The sequence below is a fragment of the Cryptococcus neoformans genome, chromosome 14 (genome assembly GCF_000149245.1).
Source record: "Cryptococcus neoformans var. grubii H99 chromosome 14, complete sequence".
Lineage (NCBI taxonomy): Eukaryota > Fungi > Basidiomycota > Tremellomycetes > Tremellales > Cryptococcaceae > Cryptococcus > Cryptococcus neoformans.
Genome location: NC_026758.1, coordinates 292501 through 311926, shown reverse-complemented (window position 1 = coordinate 311926; position 19426 = coordinate 292501). Strand labels below are relative to the sequence as shown.

Genomic DNA, 19426 nt, shown 5'->3' with positions numbered 1-19426 from the left:
TAACTCTATATGATGAGTGAGCGTTAGAGAACGAAGTGTTACAATTATACGTAAACAAATCTCGACAAAAATCGCTTGAATTTTGCACGCCTCCACCTCGTTTCTAACATTTTTGTCAACAAATCCATCTCTTACGACCAACGAATTTCGTTTCTAGCGTATACACTCACAGAACACATATTTATACACCTCTCCATCATGCCTCACAAGCGTGAGTGTTTCGTGGTCTGTCTGATGGCCGCAGAGGCGATAAACTGACTGCAATTTATTCTTAGGCGCCAAGAGATCTGTTAGAGAGGCGGAAACGGCCAAAAAGTGATTTCCCTTCTTGCCATCTTCAATAATAATATCATACTGATACATCTCGTGCCGCCCTTTCTCATTCCCGCTTTCATGATGCTAACAACGACCATAATTATAGGGGCAAAAACCTTCCCCCATCATCTGACGGAAACCCCTACGATGACACACCCCGCTCAGCAGCGCGTATCCTCAATTCGTTTGCTGTCCAACAAAAGTTTCGCGAGTCTGGCCGAAAAACTAGTGAAGACACTGGTGCTCCGCGGAATCCCGCCGCTCCCGGGGTGAACGGGAAGGGTAAAGGGAAAGAAAAGGAGGGTCTTCCCAAAATATTACCTCAAGAGACTCTTGCCGAATACAATCGCCGTATCGAAGCGCTCCTCCGTCCATCTGTATCACAAGCTATCCAGAAAGCCGAGTCCATCAGGGCTGCTGAAGCTGCAGACTTGAAACGAACAAAGAAGGAGAATAAGAGGCGTGCAAGGTTGGAAAAGCTTGTGAAGGAGGGCAAAGTGGATAAGAAGGTTTTGGACGATTTTGAGAAGGGTGTGAAGGAGAAAAAGCGCAAGAGGGAGATGGGAGATGAAGGGGATAGTGAAGAGGAAAAAGATGAGGAGGAAGCGGTAGCCAGATCCAACCAAGCGAAGAAGGAGACGAAGACGTTTACACCGATGCCTCAGCCTAGGAGACTGAACGATATTGTTCAAGCGCCACCGACGTTACCTACGCTGCGTAAAGCAAAGGACAAGAAAGAGGGTAAAGGTGTATATGGAGCTGTGGGCAATGGCGGCAAAATGCCTCTGAACGCTGGACAAAAGAGAATTCTCGAAGAAGAGAGAGAACGAGTTGTCAGGATGTACCGCGAGATGAAGGCTGCCAGGGAAGCAAAGGACAAGAAATAGATAGTGAAATATAGATCTCAGCCTTGTGCCTGTACATGTACCATATACGCGTTTTATTTCGGATTGCTTTTGAGCCATGGCATTCATCTGATAACAGTTACAAAACCCTCCCACATTGTGCGTGCTCCATCCCTGTAAGTCCTCTCCTGGCACTTTTTTTGATTTACTCGAGTTCCTCAAGGTCGCTCTTCTTCACCTCAGCCTCGTCAAAGTTGTCCACCAAATCAGGGATCTCGTCATCACCCTCACCCTCCTTAGCTTCACCCGCACCCTCACCACCAGAGCCAGCGGCGGCAGCAGCCTGTCGGGCGGTAAGAGACTGGTAAGACTCGGCAAGTCGTCGGAGGTTGGCAAGAGAGTCGGGACCGAGCTGGTTGAGGATACCGGGAACGAGCTCAGTGAGCTCCTTGGTCTGACCGGGGCCGTAGATGGCGAGGGTGTTGGAAGGAAGGGCAGCGTGAACTTGGACTATTTTTACGGGTAATAGTCAGCCGCACGTTCCGAGAGTTATAAGCTCCACCATCCATTCTCTCTACTCTTCCTGATGCTCTGCATTCTCCACTCTCTCACTAGATAACCACCCATCCTTCACCTTCCTTCTTCCTTTCCCACGATTGGTCGAACTTACCCCTAGGAGCGCCAAAGTGCAGAACGTTGCCATCCTCCTTGAACATGTTGACCTCCTCAACACCAGTGATGGGCTGAACACCGAGCTTCTTGAGAGCGGCCTGGAGCTTTCGGTCGTCACCCTGAGAGGAGGTGACAGACTTCTTGACGACCTTTCGTCGAGGAGTACCTTTGCCGCCTGTTATTTAACCCATACGTGGTTTTTCGTGCGGGAGTCGAAAAGACGGAGTACGTGCGCGTGAAAGAAGTAGTGTGCTATTGTCAGCACTTTTCCTCGCTGAATTCCCTACTAAAAAGAGGACTGACCGATTCGGACCTGAGACTGGAGCTTGGCGAGCTTTTCCTTGTCCATGATTGCAGTTGTTGATGAGTTGTAGGCTGTATAGCCCTACTATCAAATCCGTTTACCGCAGCGAGACCTAGGCCGGCGTTTGGCGGCGTTACTCCCACCCCGCGGCACTGTGGCGTATCACAAATCATTGATCGTCATGCATCAACCTTCCATGACTGTGCTAGTATATTGAGTGATCCAGTCAAGAGTGAATAAGATGCATAGGCTTTTCCATATTGAACGGTTGAATCTCATAATGAGTAGTATCTACGTTTGTTATGGGTATCTGAACGTTACGCCTTGAAGAACAAACGGAGTGAGATCAGCGGTCCGGTCTGTACCACGACATGTCGATTTATCGCAGACGAGCTTCATCGCCGGTCCATCACGCACAACATAATAATCCTCACCATCTTTACATAGTCGCCAGTGAATGAAGGAGGCATCCATTTGCGAACATGAAATCAGGTTGAGGACGCAAAAGAGGACGAAGGAAGTACAGTACTCGTACTCACGTGATTCTCGGACGTCACGGCAATCTCGGACAAATCACTCTACTGTACTTCACCATGAATTATCGTATTTATATCACAACCAATACATATGCAGCTACATAAATCTAGGAGGTGCCTGACGGACCCGGTGTGCATGCATGAGCGACCTTGGCTCCGTCTCATTGCGTCTGGCCCGAGCAGTACGCCTACGTTTCCTCCTAGCCTCCTCTTCCTCCGCTTTCCTTACAGCAAGCTCCTCAGCATGCTCTTCCTGATATAATGGGTCAAAGAGTTGACCCTCAGGGTACCTCTGCTTCTTCTTACTCCCCCGAGTAGCTTTGTCAAGCGCCTAGGTAGCCTTGACTCTCGCCAACTCATCCTCCAGAAGCGCGTTCCTCGCTATCAGCTGCTCACTGGCCTTTTCAAGCTTAAGCATGGCTGAGAACGGGGCGACTTTCCCCTGTCGGACCGCGCGACTGTTAGCACGAAGGATGCGGAGGTTGCGAGGGGTAAGGAGGTCCTCAGTGGCAGCTTGGGGGGGAGGAGTGGCCGGCGCTTGCTCCTCTATTCCCATGACGGCAGGGTCAAGAGGAAACAGGCCCGATTTCCTCCAAGCTCCTCGAATTTGACGTGAGGTCGCCGTCTCCCGCCACGCCCTCTGGTGCCAGCCCCAAAACATCCCCTTGGCCACCCCTCTAAGGGAGCTACCAAGCTGGTATTCATCCAGTTGACGATGGTACGCTGCCTTGAGGGTGTTGAAGAAGTCGACGTCGAGAGGTTGGAACCTGCCGCTCATCTTCGCTGGAAGAAGAATCACGACAATGTTCCTAGCCCAACATGCTTCAAGGAAATCCACTTTGGTGTGCGGTTCGGCACCATCGAGGATGAGTAGTCGCCGTTCACGACCTCCACTGGCAATATCGCGGGTATAAGGGTCAAAGGCGTCTTCAAGCCATTTCAACATCACATAGCTGTTGATCCAGCCTGAGTCCGTGTTGATAGCGAGCTGGCGCACCGCCCCGTCACCCTTTTCCCCCACCTTGAACCAACTTTCTTGCAGTTGTGCGCCTTGATAGATGATGAGAGGAGGAACTGGCGCCGAGTCGATGCCGATGCAAGCCACAGATGTGATGTGTTCATTTGAAGGTGGTACAGCTTGGCCATTCTTTGGATGGGTACGAGGCGCAACTCTCCGCACCCTTCTAGAGCTCGAGAGCTCGAAAGCAACTTCGTCCATGTTGAAGATAAGGTGGGGGGCGTAGAGACCAGTATCGTACACATCTTTGACCTGTGAAATGCATTCAAATAGTCTCGGCAAACACTAAGAGATACATACAAGGTGGTAGAAAGCTCTGCGTGTCTCAGGAATGTCTGCATGTAGATGTCCGAGCTCTTGATAAGAGAAAAAACGCGAATGTATGGTATCGCAATGTCGCTGGATGAACCATGAGCCCCAATTGACGCCTAATTTTCCATCATAGACAGCTTCTGCAAGTTCAACGACGTGTCTTGGCGTCAAAAGGGTGCCTCGCTCAGCATATTCGTTGATTCTTTTGACCAGTTCCTCTTCCTGCACGATAGAGAGGTGTCGAGGGGCCGAGGCCGTATGGGACGAGTGTACGCCGGTGTGACGGTCGTAGAGGGATGATTTTGAGACCCCGTATAAATCTGCGACTTTCTGATAGCCTTCAAGGGGTTTGTTTATCTTGTGCTCAAGTGCGAGGGTCATAGAATCAGCCATTGTGGAGATATAGATGTAAATACATGGTGAAGTACAGTAGAGTGATTTGTCCGAGATTGTGTCGAGAATGGACAACTGTAGTGTAGATAATCCCCCCACATTACGTAGAAAATTCTGTAGCCTTCCACGTCATCATATACATATAGACCTAGTATCTAGTACCAATCTGCAACCCTTCATTTACCAATTTCTGACAGATTGCCGTGACGTCCGAGAATCACGTGAGTACGAGTAAGTGCAATGCCATCTTTACGTAACGCTCCCAAATGTTTTAGGCTCGCCAAGAGTTCCTCAACGAGCCTAAATACGCGACTGCATTTGAGCTTGTGGGCGCGACTTCATTGGATCTTCACATCTCCATCTTCTCTTCTTCAACCTCCTATACCTACCTCGGAAATGCTTGCCCCACGTACAATCCATACCCACCGCACCTATATACACCCTACAACCTCCAAAAAGAACGTCAACAAAGAAAATGCCCATGCTCTTCCTTCCAAAACGCCCTCTCGGATGAGTGGGAAACAGCTCATTGGCCCTGCAACGGGTATGAGAATGGGTCTGGGCGTGAAGACTGAAGGGAGGGATAGAAATGTGTTGCAGCAGCAGGTTGAAGGTAAAGCAAAAGGGCGAGAAGTAGATGAAATTGGTATGTTATGCTTGAATGATAGTGAATGTTCACTGACCGTTTGTGGTTTGGTACCTAGAGCCTAAACGGCTATTTGTCAACTCCTCGAAAGATTCCATTCCGCCTTCCAAGTCTCTCTCATCAATGCCTCCTATCCCCTCCTTACCCACACGCACACCCGCTCCCCGACGTAATGCCCCTTCTCAGTCCCAAACTCTCCGCACACCCGCACCGACCCTCAAATTCGCCGAACCTCAGCCTACACCACTGCCTTCTGCCGCCCGAACTCGCCGACGATCGCGTCAATCGCTTTCGAATACACCTGGAAAGGGTGATCTGGGTTTGGACAAGCAGAGAGGACAACAATTCGTCACACCGGCGCCAGTTAAATGGGAAGAGGAGTTGTCCCTTGGTAGTGTGGAAGTTGAACACTTGGAAGGTCTGGAGGAGCTAGAGGAAGAGGAGGATGGGGAGCCGGAATATATGCCTCCTCCTGTCCAGGGTCAGACTCTCTTAATTTCCACATGATTAACTCAAGGCTAACTAGCACTTCAAGAACTACCATACGATCCCGGATGGGATGTTCCCGACCTTAAAGAGATCTTTGGCAAAATCGCAACTATGCCGCTACTATTCGGTATTGGTAACGAGATGCCAAAACCTCCGGAGCTGATCTTTCAGGAGGAAGAGGTTGGCCTTCGGCTTTGTAGTATGTAGGCCTTCTACGATGACTGACTTCCACGAACTAACAAGAATCCATAGACGACGACGATTTAGAAGAAGACTGGTTGAAACCACAATCTCGCCTTGCGCCTAAGACAGTTGGTTCTGCGTTTGCTCGTCCGACTACGACTCGGCCAACAACTACGCCTGCAACTCGCGCACCTACCATACGCAGTCAATCTTCGACATCCAATTCTAATTCCCTCTTGAAACCAGCCCGTACTCAGCTCCGTTCCACCGTCGGCCCTGCCGCGACATCCGCCACAAAACCTTCTACATCCTCTATCCGTGGGCCTGTTCGATCTAACGCCAATCCGGTCGGCGATATACACTCTACTCTAAAACACTCAGTCCCAACAGGCCTTAAATCTGCATTGAGTTCCAAGCAAGCCGCACAAACTAAGGCAGTGATTCGCAAGCCTGTTGATCCGAAGGATCAAGCGATACTCCAGGCTTGGGAAGATGATGTACGTCAACTAGAAGCGAGCAAGGATAGTAATGCTGCTGAGGGGTTGTTCTTGAACTTGGATCTGGATTTGAAAACGGAGATGGATGTAGGTCAGCCTTCGCTTGCAGAGTAATAACCCGTTATATGACGTGTGACTTGTTTGACGAAGAGAGTGTGATCAACTGATCATACAGTGCTTTGTATAATTGTCGAGCATATGTTGTTTGATACCACATCATTTGATTTAATGATATAACGCGAACGATTCTGGATACATATGAGATGTTAGTGACATGCTTTATAGTTAACGTTTACGAGTTTGCTTTCTAATGCCATCGCGTATACACGCATGTTTGTCCAAACAGAGCACTGTCATGGATGACTAGCATCTCTTCGTCACTTTTCATGAAGCATAATCCAGGTGCCGTGGCCACTTGCAGAATCGCATTTGGGCGAAGTTGATGAAAGGCTCTGTTTTTTTTTTCCTTTGCTGAAACCCTTGCTCAGACAGTTGCTTGTTTTAGTCCTTCAGTGTTATAATCATGAGTTTTAACAGTACTTATCACCAAATCGGAAAGATGCTCTTCTGTGACAAGGCCAGTTAATAGCTGTGACTATGAGTAGCGTCGCCCATGCTTGACAACCTCAATCATCCTAGTTCACAAACACTTCGCCAGCCGGCGGTCGATCCATTTTCGGTCCAAAAATGCGATATGCACCTGCATCACCTTTTCTCTGTATGCACTACATCATCTCACTGATCACCATCCCCTCTCTCTCAGGCAACACCAGCGCCGGATTGTTGGTTCACCAAGTGTGTCAAGACCTTGCCGACATCAGGCTCTGAAAGATTGGCGAGTTGAGCTTCCGATTCGACGCCACGTTCTGTACATGATGGTCCCTCGTTAGCTAAAGTAGCTCTAGAGGAGGTTGACAGGGGCAATAGCGTCGTAAAGTGACGCACCAAATCGAACGAAAGCACGAGGAGAAATGTTGCTTGCTTCTCGAATGAGGAATTTGAGATCAGGGTTGGCGGACTTGACAGCAGGATATGAGGACTGGACGAATTGACTGCAATTATTATTAGCTCAGTCCCGCTTGCCGCCTGACGTCCTCTCCCCCTAATTTACTATCCATTGCTTCAAATTTCTCTATCGAGCTCAACTAGCCATTTCGACAAGAGCGATCAAAAGAGCAATGACTCACCGAACACCAGCTGAGGCAGCAGATGTCTGGCAGAAATGAAGTCGGATTTCCTTGACGGCCTTGGGAATCTGCTTGGCGAAAGAAGACATGATAATTAAAAAAGGCGGAAACTAGTTTCGTACGAATGTATGGTTATCGAGACCTTATGGTGAAATGGAGAGACGACGATTCGATGAGGCTGAATTATCAGGGTCACTTTCATTGCATGAGCCTGATCTTGAGAATAACTGAGATCGGGACAATCTGAGAATCGTCGCTTCTTCTGCTGATAGGAAATGGCCAAAGACAAATGCCGTTTTCCTTTGGAGCGTTTTCCTTTGATTGTTGTGTCTACAGTGGTACATGCGTGTAATTTGTACCCATGCCTTCTTTCCGGCAGAACCAATATCTTTTTCAATGTTAACCACCTGGACAGAAATGACTTTTCATCAGACAACAACTGCTAAAGCCGACATCTGTGGGACGACTAAGGCTTCCTTCTTCTCAGCTGAAGCAATTGAATATCCTCCTTTCATCGACGTCAGGCGGTAATGCTTCTGCTCCGAACCCGTGAGGACCAGCCGAGATGGAATGATGGAAGATGTCACCCATCTACAATATATAACGACCTTTCTACGTACCCGCTGACGATCATAATTCGTCGCCATGTCGGAACACAGTCCCACCTCGCAGAACAATTCAGTGGATCTGGATGCCCCTCCTCCTTCTTATTGGTCCCCGTTGTCCAATCGGGCTACTGTTCTTGAAAATAATAATCCGTATTCTGCGTATCCCGATGCCGAACTTGTTGGTACTCGACAGGGAGATTCTACCGAATTGATGACGAGGGGAAGGATGAGAGGACGGAGCGGCGTTGGACCTTCTACATCATCATGGGTCAGCGACAACAAATTGGACGCCTATTCGCTGCAAAACATTTCGATGTCATCTAACGGCAACGCGAATGCCCCTATTTCCTCCAAGGATGACGACCCAGACCTTCCATGGGATCAAACTACAGGTATAAATTTTGGCAGTGACCCGACTGTCATTGAGATTGGACCAAGTCAGAGTAATCGCCGACAAAGGAGAAGAAGTAGGCCCAGTACTACGACGATCGTAGCAAGTAGTGTGGTGACTGTCATTCTTATCGCGGCTGCCACTGGATTGATTGTACCGAGAGTTCAAAAGCTGCATTCAGAACGCTCACACCGGAACGGATAACCACCTTTCAATGTATATGCTGGTTTTATTTGGGATTTACCTTGTGTAATTAGAGCATTGACAGCATACATTTTTGCTTGTATTTTTGGATTAGAGCTCAAACGCTCAATAAAATCCGGTCACGCCCATAAAACGATAGGAGTTGCCATCGGCGACGAGCTATGGCCGAGCCGCCAGACATTACGGGAGAAGGTTTATTAAGATGAGGTAACAATCTTTTCCAGATGGGTCGCTTACGTACTCAATAATCAATTTTCATCACATTTTTCCCACGGTTGTTATATCTGAGGACCTGGCAACATATATAAATCGATTGTATCCTCGGTTTCTCTTCTTTTTCTTCATCGACCTTACTCTGCAGGATCTCTGTATAGTAATCGTTCTTTTTTGCTAGTCCACACTAGCCACATTTTCCACGTCGAGGGGATGATCTAGTTACCCGCTCCGCTCTCTTACAGAGGCATTTAGCCATCGGTCCTCTCTTTCGAGGGAGGTTCCGAGAGGTTATCGAAGAAGCTGGCGGTCGCATACCTGCCAACCCTCCGGGGAAGGTATGGAAGCGACCGTGGGCTGGAGCGGGCTTTCTGATCGACGTTCAATAGATTTCTTTTTTCAACTGTAGTTTGGTGAGCATGAAGATATCGTTCCACAAAAATTTTCAGTCTGGCCTTCATTATTTGCACTTTTAAATTATCCTGATTGCAGCTCCCGCCACTATTGTACATGTAAGCATTTCGTAGTATTATCATTTCTGCTGAACAAATCTAGCACTTATATCATTCCCATTCAGTCCAATATGCGGAGTAATGAGCAGGCGGTTTATAGACCATTCAGGGGGCAACAGTGAATAGCGACCGAGGACTGCAAATACATCGTGCCCTCCTACAAGAAACCGCATCAGTTACAGTATCGATGTCGTCCTTGGTGCTGAGCTCAAAATTCCGAAATTTTTGCACCAGGGAAGTCTTCCTGTGACGGTCGCTGCTCATCTCATCATCCCCTTTAAGTCCCATACTCAGTTTATCTTCGACAACGAGTACTCTGTGCGAATATACACCGCCATACCTTCTCATTGTCAATTCGCCAACAGCGTTTTCGCCGGAGTAATTGCGTGAGGTATTGTGCATGGTCGAGGTGTCAGCTCGAAAGGAGGTGCAAGACAACGAAGACGTGCAAGTGATTTTTTAATATCATGCGTCGTGACAGATTGGACTAATCAATCAACAAAATAGTAACGCAAAAACTTTCAACATTGTTTAAGAGAAGGATATCGTATAGCATATTATTGAGCTTTTGGTGCAGATATTTGCGATACACGAGTTGGTATCGGTGGATGACTGTATATCTCGGGGATCCCAATTTCATATATTTGAGAGTTCTCATAGACTGAGCGACGAACTGCTTACTGAATTGTAACGCGAACGTTCGGAGATGCATGGGGACCAATAAAATGAAGGCGCCCTGGTTACTGTCAATTATTAACTGCCAGGGGGTTATTTAAAGACGCGTCGCGTAATTTGTTGATCTTAGGGGTTGTGTCCGGCCATGTTTCATCCTCCTCTTTCTTCTTCTTCCTCCGTCCTGACGTCTGATTTCTTTCTTCCTCGCTACGATTTGCCACCCACGATGGCATCTTGGGTATCCACATTTCGCTCACCATCACCATGTACAGATGATGAAAGTCGCCTCTCCGTTAAAGTAGTCGCTGGCGCAAATACCGATCTCATACATGATCTGGACCTTTCTTTACGTGAGGATAAGGCCGTGTATAACCCTAACCCATTTACGCTAGCGAAGAGAAAGAATATGAGAGGTGGAGGAAGGAAGATATCAAATGGTAGAGTTTCTATCAAGCTTAGATATTGGCTAAAAAGCTGAGGATTGTTTCAGTCATCTCGGCAGAGGATAGGATGAAAGATGTCGTGCCGGCAGTCAGGTCGACGCCCAAAACTGCGAAATTCAAAGAATACCCAAAGGCTACAACCATTCCGAAAGACAAAGGGACGAACTCAAATAAAAAGGAGAAACCTTTCGCGACAGCTCGACACGGCCCAAAGCCTGCTGTTCGGAATTACCTGCCACCACCTATCGAAGTGGAAGTGAAACCACGCAGCAAGAAGAAGAGCGGATGGGTGGACAAGGACGGCAACCCATTGCCTGATGCTCCTCCGCGTAAGGAGTCGATAATCAATATCATCGAGGAAAAGGAAGCAGAGGAGGAAAAAAAGGCGAAGAAGAAGGCCCAAGCCAAGGAGAAGAGAAAGAGGACCGTCGAAGTGAAGAAGAAAAAGAAAACTGAGGAGAAGATTGAGTTTGGATTACTTCGTAAGCTAGTTTAAATCCTCACAATACGACTGCCTGGCTTACATCCCCTCAGCGAAAGGCGCTGGCCCCACTGAGGAATATCCCATCTTACTCGCTCTGGACAAGCAGAAATCTCTCCCGACTAAATCCCAAGCAAAGCTCAAAAATGGAGAAGCCACCCTCTCCCCGCGTCCTAAACACAATATTGTCGAAGATATCAATGACCTGGTTTATGGACCTGCGAAAACAAGGAACGACAAAGGCAATACTGCGACCGACCCTATCGACCTCGGCCATTCATCTGAAATTAGTGACCGTAAAATTCGATCAGATGGATCTACTTCAACATTGATAGGGAGTAGCAGGGCCAATAAGTCTGGCGATTGTGCACAAATCAGCAGGTTGTATCAGCGCAGTTTACCTTTCAAGGAATCGTATGCTTCATCAAGCAATTATGAAAGACGCAAATTTGGTAGTCTAGCAGGCCTCACGCAACGTCCGGGACTAGAAACACCTCATACTGATGATACGGCCGTCGGTCGTGACTCGATGGAGCACCCCTCAACAATGACTCGCATTCCATCTTCGGTGACTCAAGCAGGCGACAAATCAACTACTACAGCCAGTGATCTCCCTTACAGTTCACCTTTGGCCGGAAGGGGGAAGATGATAGGTCATACAGTGGGAGGAAAGTGGAAGGGGAAGGGTAAGTTGATTGAACACTTGCCTGAACCAGATTTGGAGCCGAACCTGGAAGACTTTAAATCGCTGGACGTGGAAAGATTAGAAAGAGCCGCGGAGAGTACGAAACATCGTTATACCGTCATGTGTCAGATCAATGCTGATATATGTACAGCTTACCAATCTAAGGAGATGTATCATCCGCCCTCCCCGGTCATTGCTCGCCCCGTTCCTCGACGATTTCAACGCCTCGTCCCTATTAAACCCTTCCGACCTCCATCTCGTTCTCCCAGTCCCTTGTGGTCAACTCTACCTGCGCCCGCCAAACGCAGAATACCTTCCTCGTCATCTCCCTTAAAGGATTCAAAGGCCTTCACTTCAAACAAATTCCGTGTCCCGTCGCTTGTCCCCATTACTCGCAAACACTGCCTCCCTCAGCCCCCTAGCTCGCCTAGAAAACTTACCAGACTTACCCTTTTCACGCCTACTTCGAAAGAAGAAGACGCTCGCCGGCCTATTTCCGAAAGATCTTTGTACGCGATAAACACAATCCGAGGTACCACGTACGGCCCGTCTGTCGTTCGTAACGATATGCCCGACGGCAAAGGCTATAGGCCCGTCGGTATCAAGGGCAGGCTGACCCTTCCTCCTGGCCGAAGTGGATGTCTATCAAAAACCAACACGAGCGGCCTAATTACGAAGTGGGAGAACAAGAACGATCAGCAGACCCAAGTATCTCAAAATGGATATAGTGGAGACACTGCTTATGACTATCGCGATTATCAAATTCGGGCCGGGCCGTCGGCAGCGGGAGATGATTATGACGAGGGGCATGAGGATAAGGCCGACGGGGATGAGGAAGACTGGCAGTCGGCCTGGAAGAGAAGGAATATCGGCGGGACTGGGGTGGCGCCTGGTCAGATGATGGGTAGAAGGAGGATGGAGCGGACAAGTATAGAGGCGGATGAGATGGACGCGGCAGAGCAATACATCTTTCAACCTCATGAGAGGTACTAATTCTCCGGGACTCTTCTGGCGAGTGGTCAGGAAGTTAGGCAAGTGGTCAAAGGTGAGGCGAGTGGGGGCTGATTAATCTTCAGTGATTAGCTATGCTCACCAACTTGCTATCTAACTGCTGATACAGTGTGGTTCAAATTGTCTCATTAACCTCATGTTGCTTACGCATCCCGATTTAAAGTATCATTCATTTGTCCTTACATTACCGGCTCAATATTTATATTTTCACGGCAACTTATGCTCTCGACCATGAACTTATCATCAGTAGTGCATGGCGATCTGTGATTATCTATCGATATACCATTACTCTCTTTCTGATGGCTTTAATAGGTTGCTAGACTAACATATGTCATCTATGACTAGAGTATGCAAGCTGTGCGTATCCAATAATATATTTTGATTTCTCTCAGCCGAAAATGGAAGTTCCGCATCAGTCTTGCTTCTTCTGCTAATTACGAATTGCTATTCTTGGTGCAAATCTCATGCCGAAGCAAAGGGACATGTTTATCAGCAAAGACATATATAAGATATACCCTTCTCAGTGAAAATTACTGTACATGGGTGCAATGCCCGCTTCTTCTATCTGCTTGACTCTCCGGCAGCACAGCTATATGAAGGACGGACAACGAAGCATGTCTTATTGATATGAACGGATAGAGAAGAGAAGAAAAGACCAATCGTTGAATGTAACATTGAGCACATTCTTGATGGTTTATTAATTTGGAATAACACGGCAAGACAAATGGCACTGTTTCTATATGACCAACTTAAAGAATTATCGAGCTTTGATAAGATATGTTCTATGCTTGTTGTTCGACCTCCAGACATGCCGAAGATTCCTTCGTTCCTTCCTCTTCCTTCGTCATCGCCAAGATTGGCATGCCTAACAACAGCCAAGACAAAGTAGAAGGCATGCAGAGAACAAACCATAGGAGCTCATCTCGCCTACGCCAACCAGGCACGTGCCAGCTTTGCCAAGCTCTTGGCTCTTGGCACTGCCTCCTGCTCTTGGCCTTCGTCGTTTCCACATATTGTCTTCCCTCCACCCGTCGCATATCCTCGCACCACATTCACATCTCCATTTCTCTTTTGCCTTTATCCCCAGCAACATCTCATCCAGCTTCTGACACTGGCAAACGCATCACCGGCGACGAACTGCAGCCAACACGAGCGAGGCGCTTGACAAAGAAATTCGGCAGCTTTTGCCATCATTGCACTTTTTCCCACACTCGACTCTTAGAAGTTAACAGCAAGGCCAAGATGGCTTACCCAATTCTCCCGCCAAATCTTCTCAGCACTCCCAACACCTATTCTGACTCTGTTTCTCCCTCCGATCCCGAGCCAATCACTCCTGAACTCGTCTCACGGGAGCCAGAAAAACCGGGTCAGAAGGCGGCGAAAACAGCCATGAACAATGCCAATACCGCTTCCAAATCCAATGAAAGCAAGGCCGAGACATTACCATGCAAGTGGACGGGATGCTCGCATATATTAGATTCTCCAGATGAGCTGTACGACCACTTATGTACAGTTCATGTAGGGAGAAAAAGTACAAATAATTTGTGTTTAACTTGTGGATGGGAAAATTGTGGTACCAAATGTGTGAAGCGTGATCATATCACTAGTCATCTTCGAGGTAAGTTTAAAAACGATTCATAGAAATTTCCAGCTGTTAAGATATAAGTAGTGCACACTCCATTGAAGCCTCACCCTTGTGCTGTCTGCGGAAAGACTTTCAAGCGTCCTCAGGACTTGAAGAAGCATGAAAGGATCCACACTACAGAGCATCACCAACTTCACAAGCTCTCGAAAGCTCCAACGACGACCGACCCAGAATTTAACTCTCGGGTCTCCCTCTCTTCCGCCACCCGAACCGATCGTCCCCGTTCCCCACTTTCTATCTCGCTTTCACCTACTAGTACTTCATCCCACAGCCTTCACTCTTCTTCCTCACCCTTCGACCACCTCCTCGCAACCGGATTCCATACTGACAAGTCCGTTTCACCAACACCGAGTGCGTTGGCATTGCTGCATAAGAAGCAGCATGAAGAGTTGGCGGCGTACCAGCAAAAGGAAATGTTGGTGCTCCAGCAATTGGCATTTAACCAGCAGCAAAGCCAAGCATATGCAGCTAGGCTTGCGGCTGAACCTTTTGGTGCTGGTGCAGGTGCCAAGCGAGGGCAGGCAGATGCCTTCCATGAATTGTTGTCGGATGTGAAAAAGCGCAAAGTTGAGCCTATTTATGACCAAGGTAAGTCGTATAGTTAGACGTCAGACGAATAAAACTAAGTCCATCAAAGACATGATTAATCGTCTCAATGCCCTTGTCCCTCCCGTTCTTCCAACAAATATCCCCGCCCTGCCATCTTTGGGAGGATACAACCAATACCAAACCTTCCCATCTTTCGGTGGCTATCCTAACCTACCATCCCTCCACACCAGCATCTATCCTACCACCGCTCCTCAGGCCCAGTACCCAAATCAGGGCCCTCTGCCCATACCTGAAATCAAGAGCGAGGCTGATCTGGCCATGTTCAACGAGTTTATGATCTCTCTAGGCCGGGATGCTGCTGTCAACAAAGCTGGACCTCACCCCATGAGGCAAAGCGCTTCAGGCAGCGGCACATCCAACGGGTATTCTGCTAGTAACAGCGGTACCCCACTCTCCGAAACGAGTGGCGGTGTGGAAGACTTGTTCAATGCCGAAGAACTCGCTTCATTAGGTTTGGCAGGTATGCCTGGCGTCTCTATCCACTCTGGTGACTCGCACAACAGCAACGACGAAAGCACACACAGTCTTTCTGATGCGTCGCCTCCAGCTGTTTCCTTTGGTGGGCTGTATCCTTCACTTGAGGCGATGCGTAACCGTACCAACAGCGCGCCGGATGTTTCAGCATTGACTGGCGCTGCCAGGAGACCCATCGCGGGATTGCCCCGGACTAGTATGAGTACTGTCCACAACACTTCGGCCAACCAGTCGACGAAGCCGAATTATTTGTCTGGGATGTACGGTCTCAATTCTAGCCAACAGTACGATGAGACTACGCACAACTATCTCCATGGCTTGTCAAACGAGCATCACAACGATTACTCTCATTCGGCGAGCAATGACGCTACCAACGCGTATGCCTCGTTTGACTCGCTCGCAAGGAATAAGCAGCCTTTCCCTGCTGCCACTCTTGCGCCAAAGATGTTCCATAACAAGGTGTACAGGGATGTGGCGCCGTTGGGTACTGCTGTGTCTAAGCGGGCGAAGGAAAGTGCCGAGCGGACGAACATGGAGGACTCGGATCCTGAAGAGCTGTATGACGAGCACGACACAAATCATGGGTATGCCGTCTCCAATGAGCGGGCACAAGAAGAGAGAACACCCAAGATTCCTGTGCGATCACTAATCATTTCAACTCGTACCCTCTCTCCATCTACTGCGACCGGGGGGGAAGACGACCTCAAGCTTCCTGCCATTTCACCATCACATGTCGAGCCGGGTACAGATTTGCCGCCTCTTTACTCTATCCAGCGTGGGGGGCACAGTTCAGGACAGTATCGACGTGCGTCATCACTCTCTTCCAACTCGACTAGTACTTCTGGCTCGTCTAGCTTTAACGGCTCGCTCGCACCGTCCAATGCCGCCTCTGGCACGGCGACACCAAGAGGGTCCACGCCTCCCAGGGGTGTACCCACCAAGAGGCATACAGAGGACGAGATTGTCCGTGGCGTCAAGCGACTCGAGTTGGGTCCGGCCGAACCTCTGCGGTCAACGACGCCCGAGTTGCCCGATTCTGCCACGACCGAACAGGCGCTTGAGTCGAGGGATCGGAAACCCGACATTTCCGCTCTTTCCTCGTCATCCCCCCCTTCTTCTAGTAACCCACCACCATCCATCTCCACAACCAGTGAAGAAGGAAAGGGCATGACAATAGAAGAGATGAGAAGAAGGCACGCGGCGCTGATCAAGAGTTGGCTTGTAGCTGTCAATCTGCAGTGGCGGAGGAAGCAGATGGAGGAGATGCAGAGGCAGCAGCGGGAAGAGATGGCGGAGCTTGAAGAAGAAGGAGAGGTGATGAATGTGGATGAGAGGGAGAGGGAGAGGATTGAAGTGGTTGCTTAGAGGGCAGCCAATTCTTGCTCGGTGTGCCCATGTAGTGTTCATGGGATGAGAGGTTATTATCATGGACCTTTAGGAGAGGGTGAAATTCGTTTTTGTTTTCTGGCTACAATTTGATCGAATGGGATTTTTCGTTTCAGTCTCGCTTATTAGGTGTGCGATATGTTTTTGTTGAATAATTGAAAAAAACGGTTTGGAATTCTGGTTTAGAAAAAAAAAGAAAAAAGTCGAGCAGTGCTTGATATACTCCCCTTTCTTTGTACTTTTAAATATCGATGATGTTGTTCTGCGTAGAGTTAAAATGCAAATTATCGTAGTAACTACGTGTCCATCTCTCAATAATAACATACATCTATTCTATATAGTAGTATAAATACAACAAAAGTGAGCGCGATTGCAAGATGGAGGCCGTCCACCGACCTTGTCTCTCTCGCTGTACAGCAACAACTAAAAAAAGAATCTATACATCTATCATTCTCGAGCGCCAGAACTGCTCCATATCCTTGACGCTTTCCTCCCAATAATCTACAACCTCTTGGTCTATTTCGTCTTTCCACATTTTCGCATGTAGCCTGATTAATTTTTACGTCAGTTAACAACACGATAATTACCATCCGCAAACAACAAGGGAAGAGGGTCCTTACGAGTAGTAACCACGCGTGAGATCTTCTTTCTGGGGAAAATGAGAGACCGACCTATACCGGGTGTGAGCTAATGGTTTCGTGAATATGGATATTACAGGACTTACAAAGGATCAAGTTCTTCCCATGGGTGGGCCCCCTCCCAGTCAAAGTAATGATTCAACAGCGCCTTGTTTGTCATTTCGTTAGCTTCTCCTGCATCCCCGTCTGATGATATATGAAAAATAAAAGACAACACAAAAAAAAGAAGGGACTCACTTGTTCCATGTAAAACGGCTTATAACCCCTCACTTTTCTGAGCTCGTCAAATGTCTTTCCATCAGGGGTTATCATCATAAACCCTGCATTCAAATAATCTTTCACCTCTCCCTCTTCCGGTCTTGTTCTCTTATCATTCTCCACCATATTCAGCTTATTTCTCTCGCCTACTCCTGCTACACCCCCCGTTTTTACGGTCGGGAGATTGGTTTCCCATAGCGGGGCGAGTGATTGGAGAAGGAGAATATCATTATCGAGGTAGAGCAGGCGGGAGTAAGCGGTAAGGTTGAATATATGCAGTTTGGTATACTGATCTTTCCAATGATGATTCTCTCCCATCTCTTCAGGTATTGGGAACCCATCTACCAGCAGCTCTACTCTCTTTACCTCCGCACCTTGGTGCATCAGTTGGGTTTCGACAGCCGTGGGGATTTGGGAGGTGGTGAGGACGACGAGAGGGCGTGAAGGATCGGAAGTGTGGGGATGGTGGTGGAGTTGGTAGAGGAGCAGGCGGGTGGAGAGGAGGTACCATGCATCAGTAATGGATGAGAGGAAAGTCACGTAAGCTTCTGGCTTGTCGCTTATTATTCCTTCACCTTCTCCCCTTACCCCCGCTTTTTCCTGCGTGTGGGCAAAGGATCCGGACCCGAGTGCAAATCCTTTTGCACTACCTGGCGATAGCGTCACGCATTCCCAGAGAAACCCGCCAACCCAGACCAAGTATATCAATATCCCTACGCCAACTAATAGCTTGAACGCCGCTGTGGGCACCCTAATGCGCTGGCGTTTCGAAGGAGAAGACGGTAGGGGAAGAGGAAGGAGAGGGGTAGGGGAGGAGATGGTGGGTTTAGTTTGAGGTCTGGGTTTGGCGCTCATTGTTGGCTGTATATCGTCCGCTGTTATCTGCTGCCACGATGTCCACAGCAGCCCAGTCCTTTATGGATGGGTATCACAAGTACGGTAATGGAACGTCGACACAGACAATTTACAGGGCACAGAAAGCCGACGTGCTCTATCCGTCATACAATATCCGGGGCCCGTCTCCCGCCGGGAATGAAGATGTAGTACGTGATTTGGATTTCTCAAGATGTCGCCGAGATGTGACGGAGGCCGTGTACGTAAGCAGACAAAGCTGGCCAGATCCGCCCCAGATCCGGTGGCCGCGGCCTTGTCTTCTGCTCCCGTGGGAATCCACAGCCTCCACCTCGCGTCGCGTGGACCAGTGTCATCTTCATCGTCAATCTTCGTTCCACTGTACTTCTTATCGCATATCCATCGCGCGATCCACAATGCTCATCCCGTCGCAGTAAGCAACCCCGTTTCCCGCAACATGTTACTCCACTAACATCTCCCGAAAGCCTCCGCGACCACCTTCTCCGCTCCCTCGCCCCACTCCCAAACACCCAGCCGCTCGGCCTCACCGTCCTCGCTTCCCAGCCTAAACGCACGCGTGACCTCTTCCCATACGCTGTACACCCACCAAAATGTACACAGCAAGAATGGTTGGTCGTTTTAGACTCGGAGATGAAAACGGGCAAAGTCAATTTCGAAGACACAGGAGAAGGCAAGAGCGAAAAGAATCCTCGAGTACTCATCGCCGCCATATCCGCCCACCTCTATACCTTTTCTCCCTCCACTCCTTCCATTCTCTACATCTCCAAAGTTGACTCCTCGGGCTATTCTTCATCCTCCGTCCCCCTTCCACTGACACGTCATTTGATTCGCTCCTTTATTCTCTACTTTCTCGCCGAGTGCCCTGCTCTGCGAGTCCAGCTTTTTGCAAGAGCGCAGAGACAGTACTTGTTTGCGAACTCGGC

General features: G+C 48.7%; 9 protein-coding genes and 1 non-coding gene; 6 read left to right on the top strand and 4 right to left on the bottom strand.

The window, feature by feature from the left end:
* The first annotated feature begins 131 nt into the window (after nucleotides 1–131).
* Nucleotides 132–1656, top strand: CNAG_05438 (hypothetical protein). XM_012198381.1 has 3 exons: nucleotides 132–211; nucleotides 276–315; nucleotides 422–1656. The coding sequence occupies exons 1-3, from the start codon at nucleotides 199–201 to the stop codon at nucleotides 1200–1202; spliced, it is 834 nt and encodes a 277-aa protein (XP_012053771.1). The 5' UTR covers nucleotides 132–198; the 3' UTR covers nucleotides 1203–1656.
* On the bottom strand, nucleotides 1208–2208 carry CNAG_05437 (nascent polypeptide-associated complex subunit beta). XM_012198380.1 has 3 exons: nucleotides 2136–2208; nucleotides 1831–2007; nucleotides 1208–1670 (listed from the first exon to the last, which is right to left on the bottom strand). The coding sequence occupies exons 1-3, from the start codon at nucleotides 2179–2181 to the stop codon at nucleotides 1366–1368; spliced, it is 528 nt and encodes a 175-aa protein (XP_012053770.1). The 5' UTR covers nucleotides 2182–2208; the 3' UTR covers nucleotides 1208–1365.
* A 526-nt stretch (nucleotides 2209–2734) lies between these two features.
* On the bottom strand, nucleotides 2735–4407 carry CNAG_05436 (hypothetical protein). The gene is made up of 2 exons (XM_012198379.1): nucleotides 3991–4407; nucleotides 2735–3942 (listed from the first exon to the last, which is right to left on the bottom strand). Exons 1-2 carry the CDS (start codon nucleotides 4393–4395, stop codon nucleotides 3004–3006), a joined length of 1344 nt encoding a protein of 447 aa, XP_012053769.1. The 5' UTR covers nucleotides 4396–4407; the 3' UTR covers nucleotides 2735–3003.
* Nucleotides 4408–4585: 178 nt separating this feature from the next.
* Nucleotides 4586–6599, top strand: CNAG_05435 (hypothetical protein). XM_012198214.1 has 4 exons: nucleotides 4586–5041; nucleotides 5100–5522; nucleotides 5577–5729; nucleotides 5783–6599. The coding sequence occupies exons 1-4, from the start codon at nucleotides 4636–4638 to the stop codon at nucleotides 6322–6324; spliced, it is 1524 nt and encodes a 507-aa protein (XP_012053604.1). The 5' UTR covers nucleotides 4586–4635; the 3' UTR covers nucleotides 6325–6599.
* Nucleotides 6600–6705: 106 nt separating this feature from the next.
* Nucleotides 6706–7551, bottom strand: CNAG_05434 (NADH dehydrogenase (ubiquinone) 1 alpha subcomplex 2). XM_012198378.1 has 3 exons: nucleotides 7398–7551; nucleotides 7156–7262; nucleotides 6706–7076 (listed from the first exon to the last, which is right to left on the bottom strand). The coding sequence occupies exons 1-3, from the start codon at nucleotides 7484–7486 to the stop codon at nucleotides 6970–6972; spliced, it is 303 nt and encodes a 100-aa protein (XP_012053768.1). The 5' UTR covers nucleotides 7487–7551; the 3' UTR covers nucleotides 6706–6969.
* A 1369-nt stretch (nucleotides 7552–8920) lies between these two features.
* On the top strand, nucleotides 8921–10052 carry CNAG_13174. The gene is made up of 2 exons (XR_001046453.1): nucleotides 8921–9772; nucleotides 9833–10052. It is a non-coding gene; the product is annotated as a hypothetical RNA (non-coding RNA).
* Nucleotides 10053–10369: 317 nt separating this feature from the next.
* On the top strand, nucleotides 10370–12810 carry CNAG_05432 (hypothetical protein). The gene is made up of 5 exons (XM_012198213.1): nucleotides 10370–10437; nucleotides 10491–10925; nucleotides 10978–11706; nucleotides 11761–12635; nucleotides 12686–12810. The coding sequence occupies exons 1-4, from the start codon at nucleotides 10407–10409 to the stop codon at nucleotides 12600–12602; spliced, it is 2037 nt and encodes a 678-aa protein (XP_012053603.1). The 5' UTR covers nucleotides 10370–10406; the 3' UTR covers nucleotides 12603–12635; nucleotides 12686–12810.
* Nucleotides 12811–13637: 827 nt separating this feature from the next.
* Nucleotides 13638–17033, top strand: CNAG_05431 (pH-response transcription factor pacC/RIM101). XM_012198377.1 has 3 exons: nucleotides 13638–14238; nucleotides 14290–14853; nucleotides 14903–17033. The coding sequence occupies exons 1-3, from the start codon at nucleotides 13863–13865 to the stop codon at nucleotides 16711–16713; spliced, it is 2751 nt and encodes a 916-aa protein (XP_012053767.1). The 5' UTR covers nucleotides 13638–13862; the 3' UTR covers nucleotides 16714–17033.
* Nucleotides 17007–19426, bottom strand: part of CNAG_05430 (hypothetical protein) — a 2953-nt gene continuing 533 nt past the window's right edge. Inside the window, exons 2-5 of the mRNA XM_012198376.1 lie at nucleotides 17610–19426; nucleotides 17459–17520; nucleotides 17355–17405; nucleotides 17007–17282 (exon numbers count right to left, since the gene is read on the bottom strand). The exon at nucleotides 17610–19426 is cut by the window's right edge and continues 60 nt beyond it. Coding sequence (XP_012053766.1) covers nucleotides 17171–17282; nucleotides 17355–17405; nucleotides 17459–17520; nucleotides 17610–18485 — 1101 coding nt within the window. The 5' untranslated portion in view covers nucleotides 18486–19426 and the 3' untranslated portion in view covers nucleotides 17007–17170.
* CNAG_05429 (hypothetical protein) overlaps nucleotides 18879–19426 on the top strand; it is a 1832-nt gene continuing 1284 nt past the window's right edge. The window contains exons 1-2 of the mRNA XM_012198375.1: nucleotides 18879–18915; nucleotides 18968–19426. The exon at nucleotides 18968–19426 is cut by the window's right edge and continues 1284 nt beyond it. Coding sequence (XP_012053765.1) covers nucleotides 18899–18915; nucleotides 18968–19426 — 476 coding nt within the window. The 5' untranslated portion in view covers nucleotides 18879–18898. The remainder of the gene's footprint in view (nucleotides 18916–18967) is intronic.